The sequence below is a fragment of the Heterodontus francisci genome, chromosome 14, assembly GCF_036365525.1.
Source record: "Heterodontus francisci isolate sHetFra1 chromosome 14, sHetFra1.hap1, whole genome shotgun sequence".
NCBI classification, from domain to species: domain Eukaryota; kingdom Metazoa; phylum Chordata; class Chondrichthyes; order Heterodontiformes; family Heterodontidae; genus Heterodontus; species Heterodontus francisci.
The window spans coordinates 80,503,950-80,530,649 of record NC_090384.1 but is presented as its reverse complement, the minus strand read 5'-3'; the positions used below and the strand labels follow the sequence as shown (position 1 = coordinate 80,530,649).

At 42.2% G+C, this 26,700-nt stretch overlaps 1 protein-coding gene across 4 annotated transcripts in view; it reads right to left on the bottom strand.

Annotated features, from left to right (window-relative positions):
- The window catches only part of ckap5 (cytoskeleton associated protein 5), a 198,148-nt gene that overhangs the window by 163,080 nt on the left and 8,368 nt on the right, over positions 1–26,700 (bottom strand). For 3 of the 4 annotated variants that reach the window (XM_068046465.1, XM_068046466.1, XM_068046467.1), the window contains exons 2-4: positions 17,319–17,408; positions 1,723–1,916; positions 161–367 (exon numbers count right to left, since the gene is read on the bottom strand). In XM_068046465.1, the coding sequence (XP_067902566.1) occupies positions 161–367; positions 1,723–1,916; positions 17,319–17,375 (458 nt within the window). In that variant the 5' untranslated portion in view covers positions 17,376–17,408. Of the gene's footprint in view, positions 1–160; positions 368–1,722; positions 1,917–17,318; positions 17,409–26,700 lie in introns of those variants that run through there. The other variant, XM_068046468.1, reaches the window with a different exon arrangement.

The window sequence follows — 26,700 nt, the reverse complement described above, 5'->3', positions numbered from 1 at the left end:
AGGTAGCAGGCAAACTTAGTCAAAATTTAAGACTTTTGAACAGGCGATTACCTTCAGGGGAATTTCCGCCCCGCACTCCCCCCACCCCCCCCCCACCCCCAGGTCAAAAAATTTTTTACAGCTATAAGACAAGGCAGAGTAGAATACACCCTATATTTACCAAAGAGCGTTCCTTATTGTTTCTATACAGGCCACAATAATCTTCGGGTTTTTGTTGTCAAGTCCTTTAAGTAGCTCCTCTTGAACAGGCTCAGTCTTTTCTATTTCTATGTACATTAGACATATTTCCATCCCCAGCTCCTTGGCTCTTGCTTTTGGTTGGTTGAACACTTTATTTACAACCCCTGATGACACTTCTCCAGCCGTTCTGAAATTATAAAAGGCAGTAATTAGTTTGATACTTTCAACAGGAGCCAAAAAACTTTACAGTTACTAATGGAAGCACTCAACAGTGCTACATAAACATATTTTGTTGTCTCAGATGGATGCAAAAATACTTATGCACTATTCAAAAAAGCAGGAAAGCTCCCTCATATCCTGTCCAGCATTTATCCTTCAATCAACACCAGCACAAACAGATCTGGTCATTCCTTTTATTGGTCTTTGTCGGATATTGCTGTGTGAAAACTGGAAGCCATATCCCCTACAATCTAACAGTGACTACACGTCAAAAAGGTAGTTAAAGTGCTTTGCAATATCGAGGTTCTGAAAGAATTTTGTATAAATGCAAGTTATTTTTCTCTAAAGCACAAGACGACATCCCAACTTTTTCTCGATCCAACTGGGGATCACAAGACGTGCTACCCAAGTCATTTTGCAATGGCTGTACCCAAGATTCTCTTTAATCCCCTCATTAGAAAAATGACAGTGGCAAAAATTCTAGCATTTATTTCAAGCAGAAAATGTAATGTCTACAGAAAACTACAACAAAACACAGGTCAGTCAGTGTTCACTAACCTACTGTGCTAAAACATTACATATTAAAAGATATTGAATACTGTAAAGGCACTATAGTACACTATAATTGAACACAAGCCTTCAACTTTATCCAAAAATTAGTAAATTCAAAGAGAAAATCCATATATGTGGAATGAACATTTTCCACATAAGAGGTAGGAAATAGTGTGGATTAAAGGCCTGCTCGGGTATGCGAACAAAACCTGACCCAAGCCAGACAGAACCACATCCGACCCGAGCCCGACCCGGCCAGAGTCCTTTCATTTTTTCCCGCCCGACCCGACTACCGGAATAAAGTTGATTATATTAAAGAGGTTGTGCTCTACCTTGGATGGAATCGCTCACTGCAGACTAGTGTGAAATGTTTCCCGCCTTGACGTCCTGGCTGTCACTGTGTCCGACCCGGCCTGACCCGAGCCTGAATGCCGGACCCGGAAGAGCGAGCCGACGCATCGTCGTGTCCGGTAGCCGTGCTCTAGTGTGGATTGTATCCTTTGCCACTCTGATTTAACTCATGCATTATGCAAGCATGCTAGTTTGTTTGTTTAACGTTAGTTAAAAAATTTAGTTCATTCTTCTGGTTTCATTGACCCACGTTCAAACCCATCCAAAAATGATACACAAGATTCCAAAATCCAAGCAACAAAATCCATGCAACTAAATATGCAACTCAAACATTTGTAAATATGCCTTTGCAATGAGATTTGTTTTGTAAACCATCAAAATGTGGATTCAAAACTACTACTGTGGATTTTTAGAACTTACCTTCCTGCTACATGAGCGTTTTCTATATAATTAAGTGCTGCTTCCAGTCCTTTCAGCTGAGCTACTGCATTTGAATCGGTTACAAATTTTTTGATTAATCCTAAGTATTTGGACCATTCTGGGCTTTTTTCATCTTGAATTTTCTGGAAGAGCTTGGCAGCTTCTTCATAGCCATTCAATCTGGCTTTCCACACCTGAAACACAATTTTGGTTTTCACATATTCAGTAAGCATCCATAATAGTATAAGCAATATTGCTTGATTTGTAATGTTTAATTTCATTTCCCACCACCACACTGCACCCCTCCCCCCTCACCTCCTACCCCGCCACCCCCCCAACCACCATCTGTACAACCTCCTTCTCACTATCTTTCATCCTTAGTTTCACAGCCTCTAAGAGGACTCCAGCACCAAGTGGCCATTCTGTGCCAGCACACAAGTTTTTCATGAGCATCACTGTTGGCTCGTATCCTATTTTCACCCAACATCCATACACGTTTTCCAACAGGTCATAAGAACAAGGGTCAGTAAAGGTCATTTGGCCTGCTGAAATTCAACCTAATGCGTACAACACCAACTGGAATCCCAATGTTTCTGTCTGTACTACCAACATTACTTTGAAAAAAGCCTGCCCTGAAATTTGCACTAATTTCCATGTAATTTTGATGACCTACTTTACAGTTTTAATTTTAAGTAATCTTTATCGATACCAATGAGGTCGCTCAACTGTTAAAGACTGCAAAGCACAAGAGGAAAAAAAAACTAAAAAATGTTACTTTTGAAATCACATGCTTTAGTACAAAATAACTGTCCGTTTCACCGCTTTAAAATGTTTAAATACTATTCGTTTGCTCCTGTATTATTTCCTGATGTGGAGCAATTTATACAGGCTGATCTGACCACTGTTCCCACTGACCCTTCCAGTCCTACTTCCCCCTGCCCACAACCCACCCTTTTCAATAAAACTAAAGGCACTCCCCAGGATTGAATTATAGAATCATACAGTACTTGAGGCTAATTGTGTCTCTGTAGGTTTTTCAAAGGCCTAAGCAATTAGTCCCACTCCCCTGCTCTTTCCTCATAAGCCTGCAACATTCTCCATTTCAACTATATATCCAATTCCTTTCAGAAAGTTCCCAATGAATCTACTTCCACCACCCTTTCAGGTAGTGCAATTCAGATCATAATTTGCATTCAAAAAAAGCTAATCGCCATGCTAGTTTTTGTTTTTGCCAATAATCTTAAATGTTTCCTCTGCCTACTGAACCTCCTGCCAGCTTCTCACTATTCTTTGATCCCAGAGCAAATAGAGACAATATCAGTAATGAAACTAGCTTCGCAAAAAGTTGGTTACTTTCTGTTGTACAAAAAGGAGGGGGGGGGGGGCTACTTTGAATAAAATATTTCCCCAAAACTCTACTTCCCATTCCAACTGCTCTAATCTTCCTTTGTAATTCATCCCCTTACACAGGAATCAGTCTTGTTACTATTTTTCTAATGCACGTGTTTTGGCAGCCTGGTGATGAAATTGAGCACAATCCTCCAGTGTGGCCTAAGAATTATACTATAAACTCAAAATATTTTGGGGTGGGGGGGTAGAGGAGATGACACCGAGCAAGAGAGACAGACAGAGATTTTGTCTTTAGTCTCTTCCATTCAACATTGATTTGACATTTATTAGATTTACATTTATTTCCTATTTGTATAATTGTACAACTACGTCTCCATCGAACTGCTCTATTACAATCCTCCATGCTCCTCTTATCTTTTGTATCCTTTCGCTACTACTCTTATTTTAGTGTCAACAAATGGCAAGCTTAGTGTTTGTTTCAGTATCCAATTCATTTACATAGATTAGAAAGTGTGGTTCAAGTCTGGGTCGCTCTAAAGCGGGGCTTCTCAATTGGGGTCCATGAAAGGATTTAGAGGGATCTGCCAAAAATAACCAGAGTGTGTGTAAAAGAAAAATTGATGTGATAATAGACTGATCAGAATCTGAGTCAAGACAAGCATTGGCTGTGATGCCTTGCCAATCAAGGGATGCTGTCCAATGAAAGTGAATCAAAATTGAGGCCTGAGCTCACACAGGGTGAGTGCGGAGACTTAAAATTTCCCCTGTGGCATCATTGTGCATGTTAAATCAATTGGCAAAATTCTCCACATGGCCATGTTTTCTTCATGTTTGATTTCTCAGTTCTATGCCATGTGATTTCACTCACAGACACCCTCCTCCCAACAACAACTCCCCAACAATTGAGTTATGTCCCCTGCACTGTTCGGAATTAGAATTTCATCCAGTGCCATTTTCATACAGTATCCCCAATTTTAAAATTGCTTAAGGTACAAAAGTTGCAAATTGGAAGGATAATTTTTTTTATGTATTTGTTCGGGGATGTGGACGTCACTGGCTATGCCAGCATTTATTGCCCATCCTTAATTGCTAGAGAAGGTGGTGGTGAGCTGCTTTCTTGAACCACTGCAGTTCTTGGGATGTAGGTACACCAACAGTGCTGTTAGGTACACCAACTGAGATGTCTTTGGTCAGTCAGTGCATGGAGAAACAGGGAATCTTACCCCAAGAAGGGGGAAGACTGGAGCATCGCAGTCAAGCTATAAGTAAAACAAAAATATATTTGTGCAGCTTTTTAAATTTACAGAAAAAGTACTTGTGTTACCAGGGATCCATGGAATTTTTGAAACACAGGAAGGGAAACCTCAAACAAAATTGCTGAGAACTCCTGCTCTAAGGCATCAGTCTATATGTCCCCCCCCCTCTCTCTCTCACACTCACTCTCTCCCTTCCCACCCAGTCAGACATGAAACTGTTTCAGAGCTTAAGTTCAATCTGTGATCTGGACTTTAACTACAAGTTCTCACATGCATTTTCTGCTGGACTGTCTTTATTCCAGTACCTGATCTGCTTCCAAAGGCTGAGTTTCCTGCTCTGCTAGGAAGTGTTCCATTGTTACTGTCAGGCAACCCGCTCCCCACCTGCCAAGACTGAGGCACACATGATTTCATTATATGATTAAAACTAAAAATTGCAAGACCCTGACTGGAAGGACATTTACATAGTACTAGCAGTGTTGGAACAAAAGAGACCCACTGGTTGCTTCCCCAATACACAGAAGTGGTCAGACCAGTTTTAGTCACATGACTAGCTGGCTGTTGAGATTGAACTTCCAACAAAGGATTAGAACTCAAAGCTCCTGGTTCCTTGTCTGAGAGGACCTCTCCTCTCCTGCCTACTCATCTCGCAGGGAACTGAAACCAATGAACTCAGACAGAAAAATCTCCTACTTGAACAAGGTTTATGGAGAATACTGGGCCCCAACAAAACCCAAGGCCACATCTTCAAGCAAGGACTACAGTGAACTCGAGAAACAGTAACAAGATATTGCCTCAAACTGTTCTACTTATCTTTTCTTCTGCTCTTTTCTATCCCTATTTGCACGTGTGTATCACATGTGCATACTAGCATGGGCGCATCACATATCCATGCGCATTAACCGTATCAGAGTTTAAGGTTTAATAAATTTCAATTTTCTTCTTTAAACCAAAGAAAGCCTGTCTGCGCTCATTTCTTTGCCTTATAATTGGAAAGTTGTGAACAAGGATTCACAAAAGGGGGAGCTCAAATCAGTGTGTTTAAAATTAAACCGTTACAATAAGACCAGGTGAAGATAGTAACAGACCCCTAGACACCTTTTTCACCTGGTCGTAACAGTTATGCTGAAGTAACTTTGCTCTGTTCTGGTTGTTCCCTTGGCCTTCCTGGGATCCTGCTCCCTTGCTAAATGATCTATGCTTTGCTGCTTTAGGAATATAAGAACAGGAGTACACCATTTAGCCCCTTGAGCCTGTTCTGCCATTCAGTGAGATTATGGTTTATACCTGCCTTTGCCCATATCCTTTAATACATTTAGCAAATAAAAACCTCAGATTTAAAATTAACTGATCTAGCATCAATTGTTGTTTGCAGAATAGTCCAAACTTCTTCCCACCCTTTGCATGACGAACTGTTGCCTAATTTCACTCCTGAAAGAGAGTTAGCTCTAATTTTGACTATGGCCCTAGTCTTTGACTCCCCAACAGGCAGAAATCGTTGCTTCCTATTTTTAACCTGAATAATGTTGAAAACCTTTATCAAATCACTCCTTAACCTTCTCAGTTCCATGGAACACAACCCTAGTTTGGGTAAACTCTCCTTGTAGCTTAACACTTGGAGTCCAAGTATCATTCTAGTGGAGAGTGCAACTTAAATTTACAAGGCCAAGAGGTGGTGCCCAGAACTTGCTCACCATACTCAATGTATGGTTTAACCAAGGCTTTGTATAGCTGAATCATGGCTTCCATCCCTTTGTATTCTCGTTCTCTAGATATAAAGGCTAACATTCGATGAGCCTTTGATTTTCTATACCTCTTCATGACCTTACAATGATCTGTGTACCTGGAGCCCAAAGTTTCTTTGGACTTCCATTGTTTCTAGCTTTTCACCACTTAAAGTGCCCTGTCCTTTTCAGGTCCAAAGTGGATGACCTCACTTGCCTATATTGAAAACCATTTGCCAGTTTTGTCCATTCACAGTTTAGTAATGTCTTTGTAATTTTGTTTCATATACGCTACTTACAATACCACCTATCTTTGTGTCATCAGCAACATTCAGTATGTGGCTTTCTACCCCATCATCTAAGTCATTCATAAATACAGTGAATAGTTGAGGCCTTAATACAGATTCTTGCAGGAAACTACTAGTCATATCCTGCCAATTTGAGTACCTGCCCATCATCCCTACTCTGTCTCTTTCTGCTCAGCCAATTTCCTAACCAGGCCAATAATGTGCCTTCAATTCATGACTTCAGCTAAGTCCCTTATGGGAGACTTTATTAAATGCCTTCAGGAAGTCCATATCAATAATATTCATACATTCCCCTGACCACTACTTTAGTCACCTCTTAAATTTTCAATCCAGTTTGTCAGGCATGACTTACTCTTTACATATCCATGCTAGCTCTCTCTGACGAGCTGAAAATTTTCAAGGTGTTCAGTCACCCCATCTTTAATTATAGATGTTAGCAATACCCTGACCACAGATGTTAGGTTAACTGGTATATAATTCCCTGGTTTCCCCAACATCACCTGCTTAAGCAATGGAGTAAGATGTGCAAATTTTCAAAAAGCAAAAAGAATTTGTTCCCAAGTCAAGAGAATTTGGAAGCTTATAATTAAAAGGCACCTGCAATGTTCTCAACATCCTTTAAAATCCCGAGATGGAAACCAACTGGCCCTGGGGATTTGTCACTCATTAGTACCATTATTCTTTTCATCACTTTTTTTGATTATTATTTTGCTTACGTTAATTTTGGTGAGCCCGTATCCCTGATTCACCATTAGCTTCCTTGGGATTTCCAGCATGTTGACCTCCTCCTTAACTATAAAAGTTGATGCAAAGTAATTATACAGAATGCTCCAGACTAGCTCTACTCCATCTAAAAGTCTTCATCCAACCGGAGCAGATTTTAAACTTAGGGCATTGTCATACAACCAGATCAAGTGCCATCAGGCCTGTATCTGCTGCTGAAACCAGATGAACCCCAGGTTTTTTTTCCTCCACTATCAACATCTTCTGAAACACCTTTCCCCTGACCCCTCTAAAATTTGCAAGGAGTTCACAGACTTTTGGCACAAAATTTGAGATTAATCTGCATCTCCTACTTCCCACCCCCGTCACTCAACAGCAAGCCAAATTTCTTCAAAAGCTCCCCATGCTGAAACTGAGAACTCATCATCTTACTCTAGCTTCTCTCCCATCTCGTCTTGGAGACTCATCTCCTGGTCCCTTGACACCATTCCCATGAAACTGCTAATCACGCAATTTCCCTACCTGTTGCCGCACCATGCTACCTATCATTCTATAGTTACCTCCCCTCAGGTACTGTCCCCTTCCTTTCAAAATAATATTCATTATGCCCTATCTCAACAAACAGCATTACAGTCACTTTTTTAAAAAAATTCTGCTATTGATAAAACTGCCCTGCCACAGCACTGGAACAGCCCTAGTTAAAATCACAATGTCATCCTGTGTGGTTTTGGTGCACTAAAACCGATTCTCATTTTCTGAAGCTTTTGACAGTCAATAACACTAGCCTCCTGCAATATCTCTCCTTTTGTTCAGTTCAGTGAGACTTCCTTCACTTGGTTCCATTCTTGCCTATCTGATGATGCAACAACTCCAGCAATGGGCTCTTTCCACCATGTACTATTGTCTCTGGATTCTCCCAAGGATCTAGCCTTGGTCTCCTCATCCATAAAATGATTGAGAGAGAGAAGAGGGAGTCTAAGATTATTTTTTTTTAAACTGAAATAAGGGTAACTATGTGGGCACGAAAGCTGATCTAGCTGAAGTGAACTGGTTTACTAGACTAGGAAACAGATCAATAGAGAAGCAGTGGCAGACAGTCATGGGGATATTTCAGAATACTCAGGGTAAGTCTTTTTCTACCATAAAAAAAAATTCGAAGGGGAAGACCCACCATCCATGGTTAACTAAAGAAGTTAACAAAAGCATTAAACTTAAGGAAAAGGCATATAATTGCACAAAGGTGAGCGGCAGGTCAGATGATTGGTCAGAATGTAAAGAATGGCAGAAAATAACTAAACAGTTAATCAGGAGAAAGAAATTAGAGTAAAAGAGGACGCTAGCTAGAAATGTAAAAACAGCTAGCAAGAGTTTCTACAGGTATTTAAAAAGCAAAAAAGTAAAGTGAGTGTTGGTCCTCTAGAGAGTGAGAATGAGGAGCTAATAGCAGATAATAAGAAAATGACGGATGAAATGAAGAAATATTTTGCTCCTGTCTTCAGAAGGATACAAAAAACATTTCAGTAACGCTGTAAATCAGGAGGTGGAAGGAAGAGAAGAACTTGGTGAAATTACCAAGGAAGCGGTACTGACCAAACTGATGGAGCTGCGGACTGAAAAGTCCCCGGGTCCTGATGGGCTTCATCCTAGGCTCTTAAAAAGAGGTGGCCAGATGTAGGACTAATATTCATTATAAGCCCACTGACTCCCACAGCTACCTCGACTACATTTCTTCACACCCTGCCTCCCACAAAGGACTACATTCCATTCTCCCAGTTTCTCCGTCTCCAACGCATCTGCTCTGATGATGCAACCTTCCTTTACAGCACTCGATATCTTCCTTTTTCCTCAACCGAGGATTCCCCCTCCACTGTGGCTGACAGGGCTCTCAACCACGTCCAGCCCATTTCCCGCACCTCTGCCCTGACCCCGTCCCTCCATCCCAAAACCGCAACAGGGTTCCCCTTGCTCTCACTTTCCGCCCCACCAGCCTCCACATCCAAAGGATTATCCTCTGCCATTTCCGCCACGTCCTGTGTGATGCCACTAAACGCATCTTCCACTCACCTCCCGTCAGCATTCCGAAGGGACTGTTCTCTCCACGACACCCTGGTCCACTCCTCCAGTACCCCAGCACTTCGTCCCCTTCCCACAGCACCTTCCCAAGCAATTGCAGGAGAAGTAATGCCTGCCCTTTCACCTCCTCTCTCCTCACTATCAAAGGCTCCAAAAACTCCTTTCAGGTGAAGCATCAATTTTCTTGTACTTCTTTCAATTTCGTATACTGTATTCACTGCTCACAATGTGGTCACCTCTATGTTGGGAAGACCAAATGCAGATTCGGTGACCGCTTTGCAGAACACCTCCGCTCAGTCCGAAAGCCATTTCAACACCCCCTCCCTGCTCTCATGCCCACATATCTGTCTTGGGCTTGCTGCAGTGTTCCAGTAAATATCAACGCAAGCTCAAGGAACAGCTGATCATGCACGCTACAGCCTGCTGGACTGAACACTGAGTTCAATAATTTCAGAGCATGACAGGCCCCACCTTTTCATTTTTAGTTTTTTTTTAAAATTTGTTTATTTTGTTTTAGTTTGTTTCATTTTTTTTTTTAACTATGTGCCTGCCCACTGTTTTTTTTTCATGTTTGTGCTTTGGGCCAGGGCTGTTCATTTTTCTGTCAATTAACATTCTCTCTGCACTAATGCAGTGTCTTTCAGCACACAATTAACATACCATTTGCCTTTGCTCCATGACCTTCTGGTCAGTTATTCTCTGTGACCCTGTCCTATCAACACCTTCCTTTTGTTATCTCTAGCCCCACCCCCACATTCTTTGCTTAAAACCTATTACATTTCTCACCTTTGCCAGTTTTGATGAAAGGTCACTGACCTGAAACATTAACTCTGTTTCTCTCTCCACAGATGCTGCCAGAACTACTGAGTATTTCCAGAATTTGTTTTTATTTGAGGTAGTAGATGCTTTGGTGCTAATTTTTCAAAATTCGCCAGATTCTGGAAAGGTTCCATGAGATTGGAAAACAGCAATTATAACTCCTCTATTCAGGAAAGGGGGGGGGGGGGGGGGGAGTGGTGGAGGCAGAAACTATAGGCCAGTTAGCTTAACGTCTGTCATAGGAAAAGTGCTTTAATGATCATTAAAGCAGGCTATAGCCGGGCACTTAGAAACATAGAAAATAGGAGTAGGCCATTCGGCCCTTCAAGCCTGCTCCGCCATTCATCATCATCATAGCTGATCACCCAACTCAGTAACCTGTTCCGCTTTCCCCCCCATATCCTTTGATCCCTTTCGCCCCCAAGAGCTATATCTAACTCCTTCTTGAAAGCATACAATGTTTTGGCCTCAACTGCTTTCTGTGGTAGTGAATTCCACAGGCTCACCAACCACTCTCTGGGTGAAGAAATTTCTCATCTCAGTCCCAAAAGGTTTACCCCATATCCTGGTCTCCTTATTTAAAGAAGGATGTAAATGCGTTGGAGGCAGTTCAGAGGAGATTTACTAGATTGATAGCTGGAATGAGCAGTTTGTCTTATGAGGAAAGGTTGGATAGACAGGGCCTATTTTCACCGGAGTTTAGAAGAGTGAGGGGAGACTTGACTGAAGTATACAAGATACTGAAGGGTCTTGACAAGGTGTATGTGGGAGTCCAGAACAAGGGGCACAATTTTAAAATTAGAGGTTGCCCTTTTCGGTCAGAGATGAGGAGAAATTTTTTCTCTGAGGGTTGTGCGACTTTGGAATTCTCTGCCTCAGAAAGTGGTAGAGGCGGGTCATTGAATAATTTAAGGTGGGATAGATAGATTCTTGTTAGGCAAGTGAATCAAAGGTTATCGGGGTAGATGGGAGTGTGGAATTCACGGCACACAGATCAGCCATGATCTTACTGAATGGCAGAGCAGGCTAGAGGGGCCAAATGGCCTACTTCTGCTCCTAATTCATATGTTCGTATGATCCTTTCTACCTTGGCAATGTCATCCAAAGACACAGATCAGTATCCACATATATGCTGACAGGGCCCAGTTCTACCTTCCCCACCACCTCTCTCTCTCGCCATTGTCTGGGTTGTCAGACTTTGTCTGACATTCAATTTTGGATGAGTGGTAATTTCCATCATTAGACAGATAGAAGACATTATCACCAACCCCTTACACAAAATTCCTACATTCCCTCAACAATTTCACACTTCTCCCTTCTCTCTCTTCCGCACCACAACCACCGCCCCCACCCCCCCCACCACCAACACACCAATTGGACCCTGTATAGCTTTTCAACCTCCTACTTAATTCATTATCAACTCATTTTTTGAGATGAACTTCCAACCACATATCCACACCATCACAAAGACTGCCCATTTCCACCTTCGTAACATCGCCCAACTTCACCCCTGCCTTAGCTCAGTCATAGAGTCGTACAGCATAGAAACAGGCCCTTCAGCCCATCGCATCCATGCCAACCATAATGCCTATCTATACTAATCCCACTTGCCTGCATTAATTCCATAGCCCTTTATGCCCTGCTCATTCAAGTACGGTTCCTGCCTCCACCACCTCCTCAAGCAGCTCACTCCAGATACCCACTATTCTTTGTGTGAAAAATTTACCCCTTTGATCCCCTTTAAACCTCCTCCCTCTCACCTTAAATCTATGCCCTCTAGTTTTAGTCACCCCTACCATGGGAAACAGACTCTGGCTATCTACCCTATCTATGCCTCTCATAATTTTATGTACCTCTATCATGTCCCCTCTTAGCCTCCTTCGCTCCAGGGAAAACAGACTCAGCCTATCCAATCTCTCTTTATAACTCAAGCCCTCCAAACCAGGCAACATCCTTGTGAATCTTTTCTGAACCCTCTCTAGCTTAATCACATCTTTCCTGTAGTGCGGCGACCAGAACTGCACACGGTATTCCAAATGCAGCCTAACCAACGTTATGTACAACTGTAACATGACGTCCCAACTCTTGTACTCAATGCCTCCGCCGATGAGTACGCCTTCTTCACCACCCTGTCTACCTGTGTTGCCATTTTCAGGGAACTATGTACTTGCACCCCAAGGTCTCTCCGCTCAACAACACTCCCCAGGGCCCTGCCATTCACTGTATATGTCCTGCCCTGGTTTAACTTCTCAAAATGCATCACTTCACACTTGTCTGCACTAAATTCCATTTGCCAATCCCTTGCCCACTTTCCCAGTTGATCTATATCCTGTTGTAACCTTAGACAACCTTCTTCACTGTCCACTATACCACCAATTTTGGCGTCATCTGCAAACTTACTAATCATGCCCCTTAGATTCACATCAAGTCATTAATATACATGACAAACAACAGAGGGCCCAGCGCCGATCCCTGCGGCACACCACTGGTCACCGGCCTCCAATCTGAAAAACAACCCTCCACTCCCACCCTCTGCCTCCTATCACCAAGCCAATTTTGTATCCAATTTGCTAGCTCACCCTGGATCCCATGTGTTCAAACCTTCTGGACCAGCCTACCTTGCAGGACCTTGTCAAAGGTCTTGCTAAAGTCCATGTAGACAACATCCATTGCCCTGCCCTCGTCAATCCTCTTGGTCACCTCCTCGAAAAACTCAATCAAATTCTCTGCCGCTGAAACCTTCATCCATGCTGTTGTTACCTTTACACTTGGCTTCCAATTAAGCAGTGCCTCAATTTTGAAATTCTCAGCCTTGTTTTCAAATCCTTCCATGGTCTCATCCCTCCCTACCTCTGCAATCTGCTCCAGCCCCACAACCTTCTGAGATATCTGCACTCATCCAATTGAGCCAAAGCCTTCAGCTGCCAAGGCCCGATGCTCTGGAATTCACTCCCTAAACCTTTCTGACTGTTTTTCCTCCTTTTAAGATGCTCCTTAAAACTTACCTCTTTGACCAAGATTTTTGGTATTCTGCCCGAATATCTCCTTATGCACCTCTGTCAAATATTTATTTTATTATACTCCCCTGAAGCACCTTGGGGCACTTTACCATGTTAAAGGCACGAAACAAGTAAAAGTTGTTGTTGTAGTTTGTAGTTGAATTAAGAATATTTTGACCCAACTAAGGTCCCCAAAATTGTGTAAAATTCACCCAAGAGGTACTATGCCAACTGGGAACTCCCAACTCAGTTGTTGAAACAGTACTTCATAACACAATAGCAGCAGGTAAAGTTTACACTATATACAGTCATCAGGCAAACTGATTGACTGTTTCAAACATACATATAGGGTGCACAGGTTAACAGAAATTTCAGACCATCTTGTGACTGATCAGCTTTTACATTCTGCAAAAAAGTTCACAGGGGCTCAAAGTCTTGGCTAAATATAGCAAAATGTAGTTAACAAATGGTAATTATTCCAATCTACAGTTGTCATCTTAGATACTCGCGGTATTTTTCTTAATGGTGTTCCATTTTTCAACTTGTAGGTCTTTCAACAATATTGCCAGTTAACTCTTCCATCATTCCTTTAAACTCTAGCCTATCAAAAAAATGTCCTGATCCTTACTAAAGTTGATTGCCAAATCATTTACAATCTTCAGATATGTGTACTCATCCAATTCTGACCTCAAGCAACCCTGTTTTAATCGTTCCACCACTGGTGGCCGAGCTTTCAGCTGTCAAGGACCCAAGCTCTGGAATTTGTCATTAATCCGGAAAGATCAGAAATAGGAACAGGACTAAGCGATTTGGCTCCTCGAGTCTTCTCCACCATCCAATAAGATCACAGCCTCAATTCCACTTTACTGCCCTCTCCCCATAACTCTCGACTCCCTTGTACCTTGAATATATTCAATGACCAGCCTCCACTGCTCTCTGGCTACAGAATGCCAAAGATTAACGACCCTCAGAAGAAATTCCTCCTCACCTCCACCTTAAATGGGAGACCCCTTATTCTGAATCTGTGCCCCCTAGTTCTAGATTCCTCCACAAGGGGAACATCCTCTCAGGATCTATCCTGTCAAGCCCCCTCAATCTTACGTTTCAATAAGGTTCATTTTTCTGAACTCCAATGAGTATAGGCCCAATCTGCTCAATTTTTCCTCAAATGGCAACCGCTTCATCCTTGGACTTAACCCAGAGTGTCTTTTCTTGCCTCCAATGCCAGTATACCCCTCCTTAAAATAAGGAGGCCAGAACTGTATCAAGTACACTCTGTGATCTCACCAACACCCTATACAGTTGTAGCAGGACTTCTCTACTTTTATACTCTAACCCCTTTGCAATAAAGGCAAATATTCCATTTGCCTCCCTAATTACTTGCTGTAACTGCATGCTAACATTGAGATTCATGTACAAGGACACCCAGATCCCCCTGTACTGCAGTATTCTGTAGTCTTGCTCCATTTCAATATTTTGTTTTTATATTCTTCCTACCAAAGTAGATAACCTCCCATTTCCCCTCGGTGTACTCAATTTCCCAAATTTTTGCCCACTATTTGTCCTATCTATATCCTTTTGCAGACTTGTGTCCTCAACTTGTTTTCACACCTATCTTTGTATTGTCAGCAAATTTGCCAGCTGAGTTAATCATAGAATGATAAAGGAGGTCATTCAGCTCATCATGCCTTTAGCCGAGCTATCCAATTAGTCCCACTCCATTGTCCTTTCCCCATAGCCCTGTAAATTTTTCCACTTCAAATATTTATCCAAATCTCGAGCGTTACTATTGAATCAGCTTCCACTCTCCTTTCAGACAGTCCAGATCACAATAACTTGCTGCGTTAAAAAATGTTTCCTCATGTCGCCTCTAGTTCTTTTGCCAAACAGTTCAAATTTGTGCCCTCTGGTCACTGGCCCTTCTGTCATGGAAAACAGTTGCTCCTTAGTCAAAAGCATTCAAGATTTTGAACACATCCATCACATCTTCTCTTAACCTTCTCTGTTCTAAAGAACAGTCCTTCATCTCATGTATAATTCTAATAGATCTCTTCTGCACTCTCTCTAAGGCCTTGCCATCCTTCCTGTGCAGACAATACTCCAGCTGAGGCCTAACCAGTGTTTATAAAGGTTTAGCATAACTTCCTTATTTTTGTACTCTATTCCTCTATTAATAAAGCCAAGGATCCCATATACCTTTTTTTTTTATAAAAAGAACAGCAGCTTTCTCAACTTGTCCAGCCACCTTCAAAGACTTCTGTACCCTCCAGGTCTCTACTCCTGCATCTTTCTTTAAAGGTTCTACCATTTAGTTCATATTGCCTCTCCTCATTGTTCCTACCAAAATGTACCACTTCTCACTTTTCTGCATTACATTTCATCTGCCATGTGTCTGCCCATCTTACCAATCTTTGTGCTCCTAAAAGAGGATACTAATCTTGTATATTACATTTCCAAGTTTCACATCATCTGCAAACTCGGAAATCATATCTTGTATACCCAAACCAGGTTATTAATGCACAAAATAGCCCAAATACTGACACAAGGAAATCACTATGTTTTTATGCTGCAGGAAAGCAAATCGTTCACCACTATTCCCTGCTTTCTCTCACTTAATCAATTTTGACTACATGCTTAATGAATGTCCGATAACTCTTATTTAAATCTGTGTCTGGCAAGTTAACTCTTAGTGACGCTCTTGCTTTAATCAGATTAGAAAGCAATCTTGTATGAAATTCACTAGTTTCCATTTCTTTACCCAAGTTCCATTCCAAAATTCCAGTTTATTTTGGAGTTTAAAGCTATGCTTGCAACATTGTTCTATACAAGATTATTTAAAGACCACCAGGAGCCTGCCCATAACTAATTTTTCCTCCCACAGCCCAGGATCAATGGATTTCAGTACCTCAAGTGCTAATATATCAATTAAGTCAGCATACAATGCATCCAACCTTCTTATTTATAATAAGTGAAAGAGATAGGAGTTTCAAAAAGTAAGCGTTATGGAGCTGCGGTAATGAGGTCAGTTCAACTTGATTTTTACCTTTTTTGGAGTTTCTCCAATTTTCAGGAGAAAGATTTTACCGGGGGCTGCATTTAAAAAACTCCATTGTTCAAATGCAGGATAATTGTTCATTTCCCAACGGCATTCAAACATTTGTAGAGCAACTCAGTTAGAGATACAGCACTGAAACAGGCCCTTCGGCCCACCGAGTCTGTGCCGACCATCAACCACCCATTTATACTAATCCTACACTAATCCCACATTACTACCACATCCCCACCTGTCCCTATATTTCCCTACCACCTACCTATACTAGGGGCAATTTATAATGGCCAATTAACCTATCAGCCTGCAAGTCTTTGGCATGTGGGAGGAAACCGGAGCACCCGGAGGAAACCCACGCAGACACAGGGAGAACTTGCAAACTCCACACAGGCAGTACCCAGAATTGAACCCGGGTCGCTGGAGCTGTGAGGCTGCGGTGCTAACCACTGCGCCACTGTGCCGCCCATTCTTTTTTCCAAACCAACAAATTGACACCTCCACTGGGACTTCAGCATTAATTTCAAATAGCACCGACTCAAGTACTCAGTGTGTTTTGTGCTACTGGACAGACCAGATTGTCTTGTGAAAAAATGGGGTTAGGAACCTAAAAAAGTCTGGTAACTGGCAAGGCAAGAAAAACCAACAAGGCCACCTCATCACCATATCCTTTCTGTAACTCCAATCTGTTGCCACTCCAGTTTGCATTTATATAGTACCTTTTTGATGTTAAAGGCAATGTATAGATGCAAACTATTGTCCTATTAAGTTCCATGCAGCTTTCCCCACAAAATAGAGAAATTCAGCAAGTGAACATGAACAGTGATTAAAACAACTGGATTGTTACATTTAGTTACCTGTAATTGGCAGGTCAGTAACTAAGAAGGCTTCCATTCTTTGCAAGCAAACCTTTATCAAAGAAATACCATCACATAGCACCATGTCAAAGGCAGTGACAATCAAGGATGCCCAAAATTCTGTTGTACCATGCAAGTCAACAAATTTCAGTACCATGCTCGTCAATAAGCTTCAGCTATTAGCATGAAATGTACAGATATCTTAAAATGCTGTGGGTAAAGCAAACCATGAATTATCTATATAAATAAAGGTTTTTGCTCCCAAATCAAGTTATGTGTAGCCCAGTAAACATTTATTTATGTTTTCAATGAAAACTGTTGCACATAGTATCTACCTCAGATTTGGTTAAAGCTGATGAGCTTTAATTGTTAATCCTTTACAAATATTTACTAACAATCTTTCTAATTATACTTGCAACTTAAAACAAGTCTTACACATACCTTATGCTCACACTTCTGGTCAATCGGCAATTTCATCCATTCGCATTCATCCCCCATGGTGATTACGTAATATACTCACTAAACAGCAACCTGGGGAAAATAAACACACATGACTATCCAAAACAACTTTCACTGCAGCATTAACACCTACGGGCTCCCACTGTTTTCCCTGGGGGGAGAAGCCTCAAGTTATACTTCCTTCCCCCCCCCCCCCCCACCACCATTTAGCTGCAATTCAAAAGTAGTGTACAACTACCCAGCTATATTCCTGAAATACCAGAAAGCTGCACAAAATCTGCCATGATCTGGTTCCTGTGTGATCCAGTTGCAGGACAACTCCAAAATAGTATGAGCTCTCAATTCTGCATGTATTTTTATGCAATAAAATCTGAGACATACCACACATTAGAAGTTTAGGATATAGTCATGTAACTGGCTTGAAACAGTTTACTCCTGCAGTAACTGGTGTCGATTTTAAGTGATCAGAAACAATTTATATAGTTACTAGTAGCTCTTCTATGGCATTATCAGAATGAGCTAGTGATATTTTTCTTTATAAAGAACAAGGCTTATTATACCAAATGATTTGAAAGGAGCTAGCAATATTGGGGGAGCAACCCAGGAGAACATGACCAAAGTATCCCTAGGTCCCCACTCTCACCAATGCGGCATTCTCGCTCAGTCTCCTCCTCTACCCAACTGTTGCCCTTTTTGTGTCTCAAGTATTCCATTCCTCCCACATGACATTGCCCATTGTTAAGTGGCTTTTGTCTTTACAATCCTACCTTAAAAGTATTTTGAAAAAAGTAAAATTACTTAAAATTGACGAAGAATCACACAAAAATGTGCATTTTGCCAATGTGATCCCCCGCCCCCAATGTACCAGGAGCACAGGAGAAAACATACTTTGTCATTTTGAGATTTACTCAACATACATTTTTTATCACAACAACATTTTTAATAAAAATTGTCTCAATGCTCAAAAGTTCATTTAGTTTAAGTTATTAAATTCAAGTCTCAAAAACAGTTCAAGATTTCTGAAACTTAATTTTTCAACAGCAATTAAATGCGAAAGAGAGAAATCCATTATCAATGAATTTTTTTGGTTAATTAGAACTGTAATTACAGGAACTATCTAGGAGCAACTCACAAAAGAATAGAAACTATTTTTAAAATAAATATACTTGCCAGATTAAGAACTTGCAGAATTTATACCGGGAAAGTGTCATTCTCAATGACATCCTCCAGCAACATGGTCCAATAACCTTTTCCTGACCATCACTGTTAAGTCTATCAATATAGTGAGAGCCACCACAACCAGAAGCTTAATTCGGTCAGCACCAACAACACCATAGCTACAACAGGAGGGTTGAGGCTGGGTACTTTACAATGAGTGGTTCATATCCTGACTACTGTAAAACTAAGCTTTTAGGGCAAGTGAGGTAAAAATGTACTAAGACTAAAACACATTTTTAAATAATTGGTTTTAGTGACTTAATGACAACAAACAGCTTTACAGATAAAGATGCTTACAACCTCATGCAAAAAAAAATACAACTCAGAAGCATGGCTTGTGAAATCCATCTTCTGGGAGAGAGGGGTTAGTTGTTCATCGGCTCTTTCTTTAAATGCTTCTTGCGGTTTCCTAAAACTCAACACAAAATGGCTAGTTCACCACCTGACCCCTCAATGTCTCTCTACTATAAGGCTCAAGTGGAATACTCACCACACACCTGGCTAAGTGCAACTGCAACATGCAAGAAGCACAAGATCATTCGGGACAGAGCTGTCCACTCAATTGGCAACCCAGCCACTGAAATCAGAATCCACTTCTTACATGCCCCGACACACTAGGGCTGCAGTATTATCTACAGGATGTACTGCAGACACTCCCCAAGGTTACTTTAACAGCACCATCACAGGCATACCATCACCTCCAAATCCCAATCTGGATGACCTGGCTCAGATATCACCATTCTTTCATCACTGCAGGGCTAACATTTTAGCATCACCACAGAATTATAATAATTTGAGGAGAAGGTCCATCCTCAGCTCAGGGAAACTACGTTGTCAGCATTTACTTGTTGACAGAATGAGAGTGATAACACAACATGTACAGAATTCAAGTTCCAGTTTTCTTCAAGGCCTTTTGGAAAACACAAAGAAACTCATTCTCACATGACAAGGCAACTGTTACCTATGGCGATACAGTCTGCATGCTGCAAAGTTCTAATTGAAGTCACAATTTACATTTCTATGACTGTAACCATGATTTGCAATCATGTCTCATTCTTCTTGACTGGTTTGCAGCCATTTATATGGTTGACCATACGATCCTCCAACACCTTTCTCCGTTGTCCAGCTGAGTGGGAATGCCCTAGCCTAGTTCTGCTCTTACCTAATCAGTCAGACAGAATTTCCTGCAATGACTTCTCTCCCTACCCCCACAGAATTGCCTCTGGAGTCCCACATGAATCTATCAACCCATGATTTCGCATCTACAAACTACCCAGAAGCAACATTATCCAAAGACAAGGCTAGATTGCTCAAGTATCTCAACCCACCGCACCAAGCTTTTGCGTTAGCAAGACTGTGTGTCCGACATCCAATCTTGGACCAGTAGAAATTTCATCCAATTAAACACTGGGGATTCTCCACCACAATCTGTGTTTCCACACTCTCCCTCCCCAGCCAGTATCTGGTCAAAGCAGATTGCTGTCAACCACACGAGTCTGAGCTCCCAAATTCATATTTCCACCACAAAGAATGCCTACTCCACCTCCAATATAGTCCGACCCCACAACTGCCTCAGCCCACGTGCTGCTGAAACATTAATCAGTACTTCCATTAACTCCAGACTAGACTCTTCTGATGCTCTCCAAGCTGGCCTCCCAACTTCCACACCCCATAAATCTGAACTCGCTGCTGCATCCTAACTTGCATCAAGTCCGATTCACCCAACACCCCTGCACTTCCTGGTCTATGTTGGCTTCCAATCCACTAAAGCCTAAAATATAGCATTTTCATCCTTGTATTTAGATCTCTCACCTCCAGCTCTACAACCCTCAGAGAACTCTGTATTCCTCTAACTCTCGCCTCTTGTGCGGCCCCCACATCATTCCACCATTGGCAACTGTGCCTTCAGCCATCTAGGCCCTAGGCTCTGGAATTCCCACGCTAAAGTTCTTTGCCCCGTCACCTCCTTTAAGACGCTGCTCAAAACCTCTCGACCAAGCATTTGGTCATCTATCCTACGGTGTCAATTTTTGTCTGATTAGGTTCCTGTGAAACAGCTTGGAAGTTACAGGAACTATATAGATGCACAGTGCTGTAGTTCTGAAATCTACACAGATGTGGTTTAAAACTCTTTCCAATAGACACAGATTAATATCTGCAGCTAAAGTGCAGGCTTATGATACAGGCCAAGGCCGAGGAGTGAAAACTTTATTGAAGATATTAAATAGCAAAGTACATTTTAATGGGAAAATGTAATTATGTTAAATATGCAATTTTCCTAATTTATTTTAAAACATTTTGCACACTTAGTCAAGGAAAAGAATCAGTGATTCAATTAGTTCAACAAAATGTGACAGCGGAAAATTGATATATTTGGATAGAATGTCCCCATTATAAATATTTACATATGGACATACAACAACTTGGCTACTGGTCATGCAGGTTTTCCATCTAAAAAAAGCTGGGCACAAAAATGATGTTAAGGTGTAATAAATAAAGGGCATGTCATATACGATATAGATAAGAAAAGGACTTCCGTTTCAAAGTAATGAAGATGGTAGTTACTTAATAAAAAGTTGAACAAATGGATTATTAAAGATATGGTCAAGTTTCTTCCTCCAATTGTATCTTCAAACCAATTAGTGATAAACAAGTAGCATGTAAAAAAAAGCTTTGGGGAGTCAGGTGTTATGTCACTCACCGCAGAATATGCAGCCCCTGACCTGCTCTAATAGCCATGGGAGTTATTTGGCTGGTCCAGTTGAATTTCTGGTCAATAGTAACGTCCAGGATGGTGGGAGTTTCAACAATTACCATTGAATGTCAAGGTAAGGTCTAGACTCTCATATTGGAGATGATCATTGCCTAGCACAAATGTTATTTGCCACTTAATCAGCTCAAACCTGGATGTTGTCTAGGTCTTCCTGCCTACAGGCATGCATGGGCTGCTTCATTAGCTGAGGAATTGCAAATGGAACTGAACACTGTGCAATCACGAGCTAACAATCCTACTTCTGACCTTTGATAAAGGAAAGTCGTGAATGAAACAGTTGAAGATAGTTGCGCCTCAGACACCAACCTGAGGAACATGGTGCAGTAATTTCCCGGGGATGAAATAATTGGCCACCAACAACCATCTTCCTTTCTACTAATGATTATGACTTGAGCCATGAAGAGTTTTCCCCAATTCCCATTCACTTCAGTTTTACTAAGGCTCCTTAAGGCCACACTCAGTCGAATGCTGTCTGCAGCACTATTTGCATTTCATCGAATTGGTTCGTCACTTTTGCAATGTATGTTCCCCTTCAGACAGAGGTGGCCAAACTTCTAGCTGTCTGCGCATAATGCCATAACTCCTGACACCTAGCAAACAGGGGAATAAACTGGCCACTTTCTGAGCAGGGGTTAGAAATGAATGCTAGTAAAACACCTGTGTATTCAGAAGTTAGTGTAAAAAGATGCCTACTTTATTAGCAGATTTTCCCCTCTATCATTCAGCCCGACAAGGTATGACTTAAATGATCAAAGGCCAAAGTTAAAACGCTGTTCTACACTATTATCCAACAAAGCGAGAGAAGTAACCAAGTACAGCTAACATATTTATATAACGCCGTTAATGTAACAGAACACCCCAATGCACTTCACAGGAGCAAATAAGACAAAGAATGACACAGCCACAAAAAGGAGATAAGTCAGATGACCAAAAGCTCGGTCAAAGAAGTAGGTTTTAGAGGAAGGCGAGGTGCAACAAGGGGATTCCAGAGCTTGAGACCAAGGTAACTGAAGGCATGGCCACCAATGCAGGAGCAATTAAAAATCGGGGATGCTCAAAAGGCCAGAATTAGAGCAGCTCGAATATCTTGGAGGGTTGTGGGGTTGGAGGAGATTAGAGATCGGGGTGGCAAGGCCTTGGAGGGATTTGAAAACAAATGATGAAAATTTTAAAAACGAGACGTTGCTTGACCGGGGGCCAACATAGGTCAATGAGCACAGAGGTGATAGGGAAATGGGACTTATTTATTTATTAATGGGATGTGGACCTCGCTAGGACAGCATTTATTGCCCATCCCCAATTGCCCTTCAGAAGGCAATGGTGAGTAAAGGCCTGCTACCCGACATGTGTCAGGTTCAGGTCGCACTTCCGGGTCTGGCATTCGTGCTCGGGTCAGACACGCTCTATTACAGGCAAGTGGCTCCAATGTTAATTACATTCTTGGACTAGAAAGGTGGTTTTGTTAAAGTTTTTTTAAGCTTGTGCAGCTCAGCAACAAAGTGAAAAACGGAAGGCAAGTTAACTGATGGTCGGGTTGGGAAAAAAAAAAAAATGGAAGGACTCGGGCCAGGTAGGATATGGTTCTGTTGGACTCAGGATGGGTTTTTTGCAGAGCCGAGCAGGTCTTTAGTGGTGAGTTGCCTTCTTGAACTGCTGCAGTCCACGTGAGGTAGGTACACCAACAGTGCTGTGAGGAAAGGAGCTCCAGGATTTTGACCCAGCAACAGTGAAGGGCAATATAGTTCCAAGTCAGGATGGTGTGTGGCTTGGAGGGGAACTTGCAGATGGTGGCGTTCCCATGCATCTGCTGCTGCCCTTGTCCTTCTAGGTGGTAGAGGTCGTGGATTTAGAAGCTGCTGCCCGAGTAGCCTTGGTGCAGTGCATCTTGTAGATGGTACACACTGCTGCCACTGCGCATTGGTGGTGGAAGGATGTTTGTGGATAGGGTGCCAATCAAGTGGGCTGCTTTGTCCTGGATGGTGTCGAACTTCTTGAGTGTTGTTGAAACTGCTCCCAAACAGGCAAGTGGAGAGTATTCCATCACACTCCTGACTTATACCTTGTAGAGCGCGGACAGGCTTTAGGGGAGTCAGGACGAGTTAGTTACTCGCCGTAGGATTCCTAACCTCTAACCTGCTCTTGTAGCCACAGAATTTATATGGCTACTCCAGTTCAGTTTCTGGTTAACGGTAAGCCCCAGGATGTTGATAGTGGGGAATTCAGCAATCATAATACCATTGAATGTCAAGGGGAGGTGGTTAGATTCTCTCTTATTGCAGATTGTCATTGCCTGGCACTTGGGTGGCACAAATGTCACCTACCACACAGCAGCCCAAGCATGGATATTGTCCAGGTCTTCCTGCATTTCTACACTGACTGCTTCAGTATCTGAGGAGTTGCGAATGTGTTGAACATTGTACAAGGTACAATCATCCCCACTTCTGACCTTATGATTGAAGGAAGGTCATTGATGAAGCAGCTGATGATTGGGCCTAGGACACTACCCTGGAGGAACTCCTTCAATGATGTCCTGGAGCTGAGATGATTGACCTCCAACAACCCACAACCATCATCCTTTGCACTAGTATGACTCCAACGAGTGGAGAGTTTTCCCCGATTCCCATTGACTCCAGTTTTGCTCGGGCTCCTTGATGCCAAACTTGGTCAAATGCTGCCTTAAATGTCAAGGGCAGTCAACTCTCACCTCGCCTCGAGTTCAGCTCTTTTGCCCATGTTTGAACCAAGGGTGTAGAGAGGTCGGGAGCTGAGTGGCCCTGGCAGAACCCAAACTGAGCGTCACTGAGCAGGTTATTGCAAAGCAAGTGCTGCTTGATAGCACAGTTGACAAAACCTTCCATCACTTTACTGACGATTGAGAGTAGACTGATGGGGCAGTAATTGGCCAGGTTGGACGTCCCGCTTTGTGTGTACAGGACATACCTAGGCAATTTTTCACATTGGAACAGCTTGGTTAGGGGCACAGCAATTTCTGGAGCACAGATCTTCAGCACGATTGCTGGAATGTTGTCAGGGCCCATAGCCTTTGCAGTATCCAGTGCCTTCAGTCGTTTCTTGATGTCACGCGGAGTGAATCAAATTGGCTGAAGACTGGCATCTGTGATGCTGGAGACTTCGGGAGGAGGCTGAGATAAAACATCCACTCAACACTTCTGGCTGAAGGTTGTTACAAATGCTTCAGCCTCATCTTTTGCACTGATGTGCTGGGCTCCCCCATCATTGAAGATGGGGATATTTGTGGAATCACCTCCTCCAGTTAGTTGTTTAATTGTCCACCACCATTCACGGCTGGATGTGGCAGGACTGCAGAGCTTAGATTTGATCCGTTGGTTATGGGATCGTTTAGCTCTATTGCATGCTGTTTACACTGTGTGGCATACAAGTAGTCCTGGGTTGTAGCTTCACTAGGTTAACACCTCATTTTGAAGTATGCTTGGTGCTGCTCCTGGCATGCCCTCCTGCACTCCTAATTGAACCAAGGTTGGTCCCCTGGCTTGATGGTAATTGTATAGTGAAGGATATACCAGGCCAGGAGGTTACAGATTGTGGTTGAGTACAATTCTGCTGCTGCTGATGGTCCACAATGCCTCATGGATGCCCAGTTTTGCATTGGTAGATCTGTTCTGAATCGATCCCATTTAGCACAGTGGTAGTGCCACAGGACTCTGTCTCCAAAAGGACTGTGCGGTGGTCACTCCTACCAATACTGTCGTGGACAGATGCATTTGTAACAGACAGATTGGTGAGGACAAGGTCAAATATATAGTACTTGGTGTGAGTTAAGACATAGGCAGCAGAGTTTTCGATGACAAGTTTACAGAGAATGTGAGAGATCAGCCAGGTTTGAGTTGGAAGTGTCAGTCTCGAGGTAATAAATGAGGGTTCCAGCGGCAGATGAGCCAAGACAGGGGTGAAGTTACGGAGGTGGAAATAGGCAGTCTTAGTGTTGGCACAAATGAGGTTGGAAACTCATCTCGGGGTCAAATATGACACCAAGTTTGGAACGGAGACTGAAAACAATGGATTCAGTCTTCCTAATATTTAATTGGAGGAAATTTCTGCTCATCTAGTACTGGATGCCAGATAAGCAGTCTGATAATTTAGCAACAGTGGAGGAGTAGAGAGAAGTGGTGGTGAGATGAAGCTGAGCGTCATCAGCATACATGTGAAAATTAATGCTGTGCTTTCAGATGCTGCTGCACGTAGATGAGAAATAAAAGGGGCCAAGGAAGAGAAGCCAAAATGGCTCAAAACAAAAGCCAGGACTATGCACAATCTGGTAACCAAATGTAGCTGGACAATTATAATGGTGGTACAGTGACAAAAGCTGGCTGGCAGCATACATATGGAAACTGCCCTCACAACTGAAGGATTCCAAGGAACAGTATGAAAACAAGGAAAGAGAAAACACAGGATGGAACATTGGAGTTTTCCCCAGAACTATATCAGGGTAAATGTCATTGCTCTTGAAGTTTAAAGTGAGAAGGGAAAAGGAAATTATTCAGAGGAATTCATCAACCCATTCATGTTTGAGCTTTTAATATGCAAAAAAACACTAATTTCCCCAGATAGAACTTTTTGTGATTCAGTGGCCAGATGTGTCTGGGAACATACAATAGAGTGAATTGTGGCAAAAAAAACAAGTTACAGGTCAGAAGACAAAGCAACACTACGCATAAAACACATTCAGGACAGGTGTATCATCCTGTTGTAAGCCACTCAAGATCACAAAATACACGCAATCAGGACAGGTGTATCATCCTGTTGTAAGCCACTCAAGATCACAAAATACACGCAATCAGGAAGCCATTCAGTCCATGTTGATTCACCCGTCCAGAAAGAATCTACACTCCAGTCCACCCCCATCCACCTACACACAAATCACTGCCATTTCGTAAACGATTCAGTTTTTTTTTAATGTATCTCCCTATTGGAACTGCCAGTCCGACCCACACGTTGATCAGTTTTTTTTTAAATGCAAGCCAATATAATGCCTTAAAGTTTATGCATTTAGTAATAGTATAATGCAACGTCCTGGTTTATGCATAGAAACCCATCGTTTTACCATTAGTCCAAGAGAAAGGTGCCGAGAAAGTTTCACCACTAACGGGCGAATTTAATAAACCTCAAATGTTTGCATGGTTCTAACGTAGTTTCTTTAGATGGTAAAATAAAAGCAGAAAATGCTGGTAATATTCAGTAGGTCAGTCAGTATCTATGGAGAGAAACAGAATTAACATTTCAAGTCAGTAATTTATTGCAAAAACATTCTGATGAAAGGTCATCCACCTGCAAACAATGCTGTCTCGTTCCATAGATGCTGCTAGGCCTGCTGAGGATTTCTAGCATTTTCTG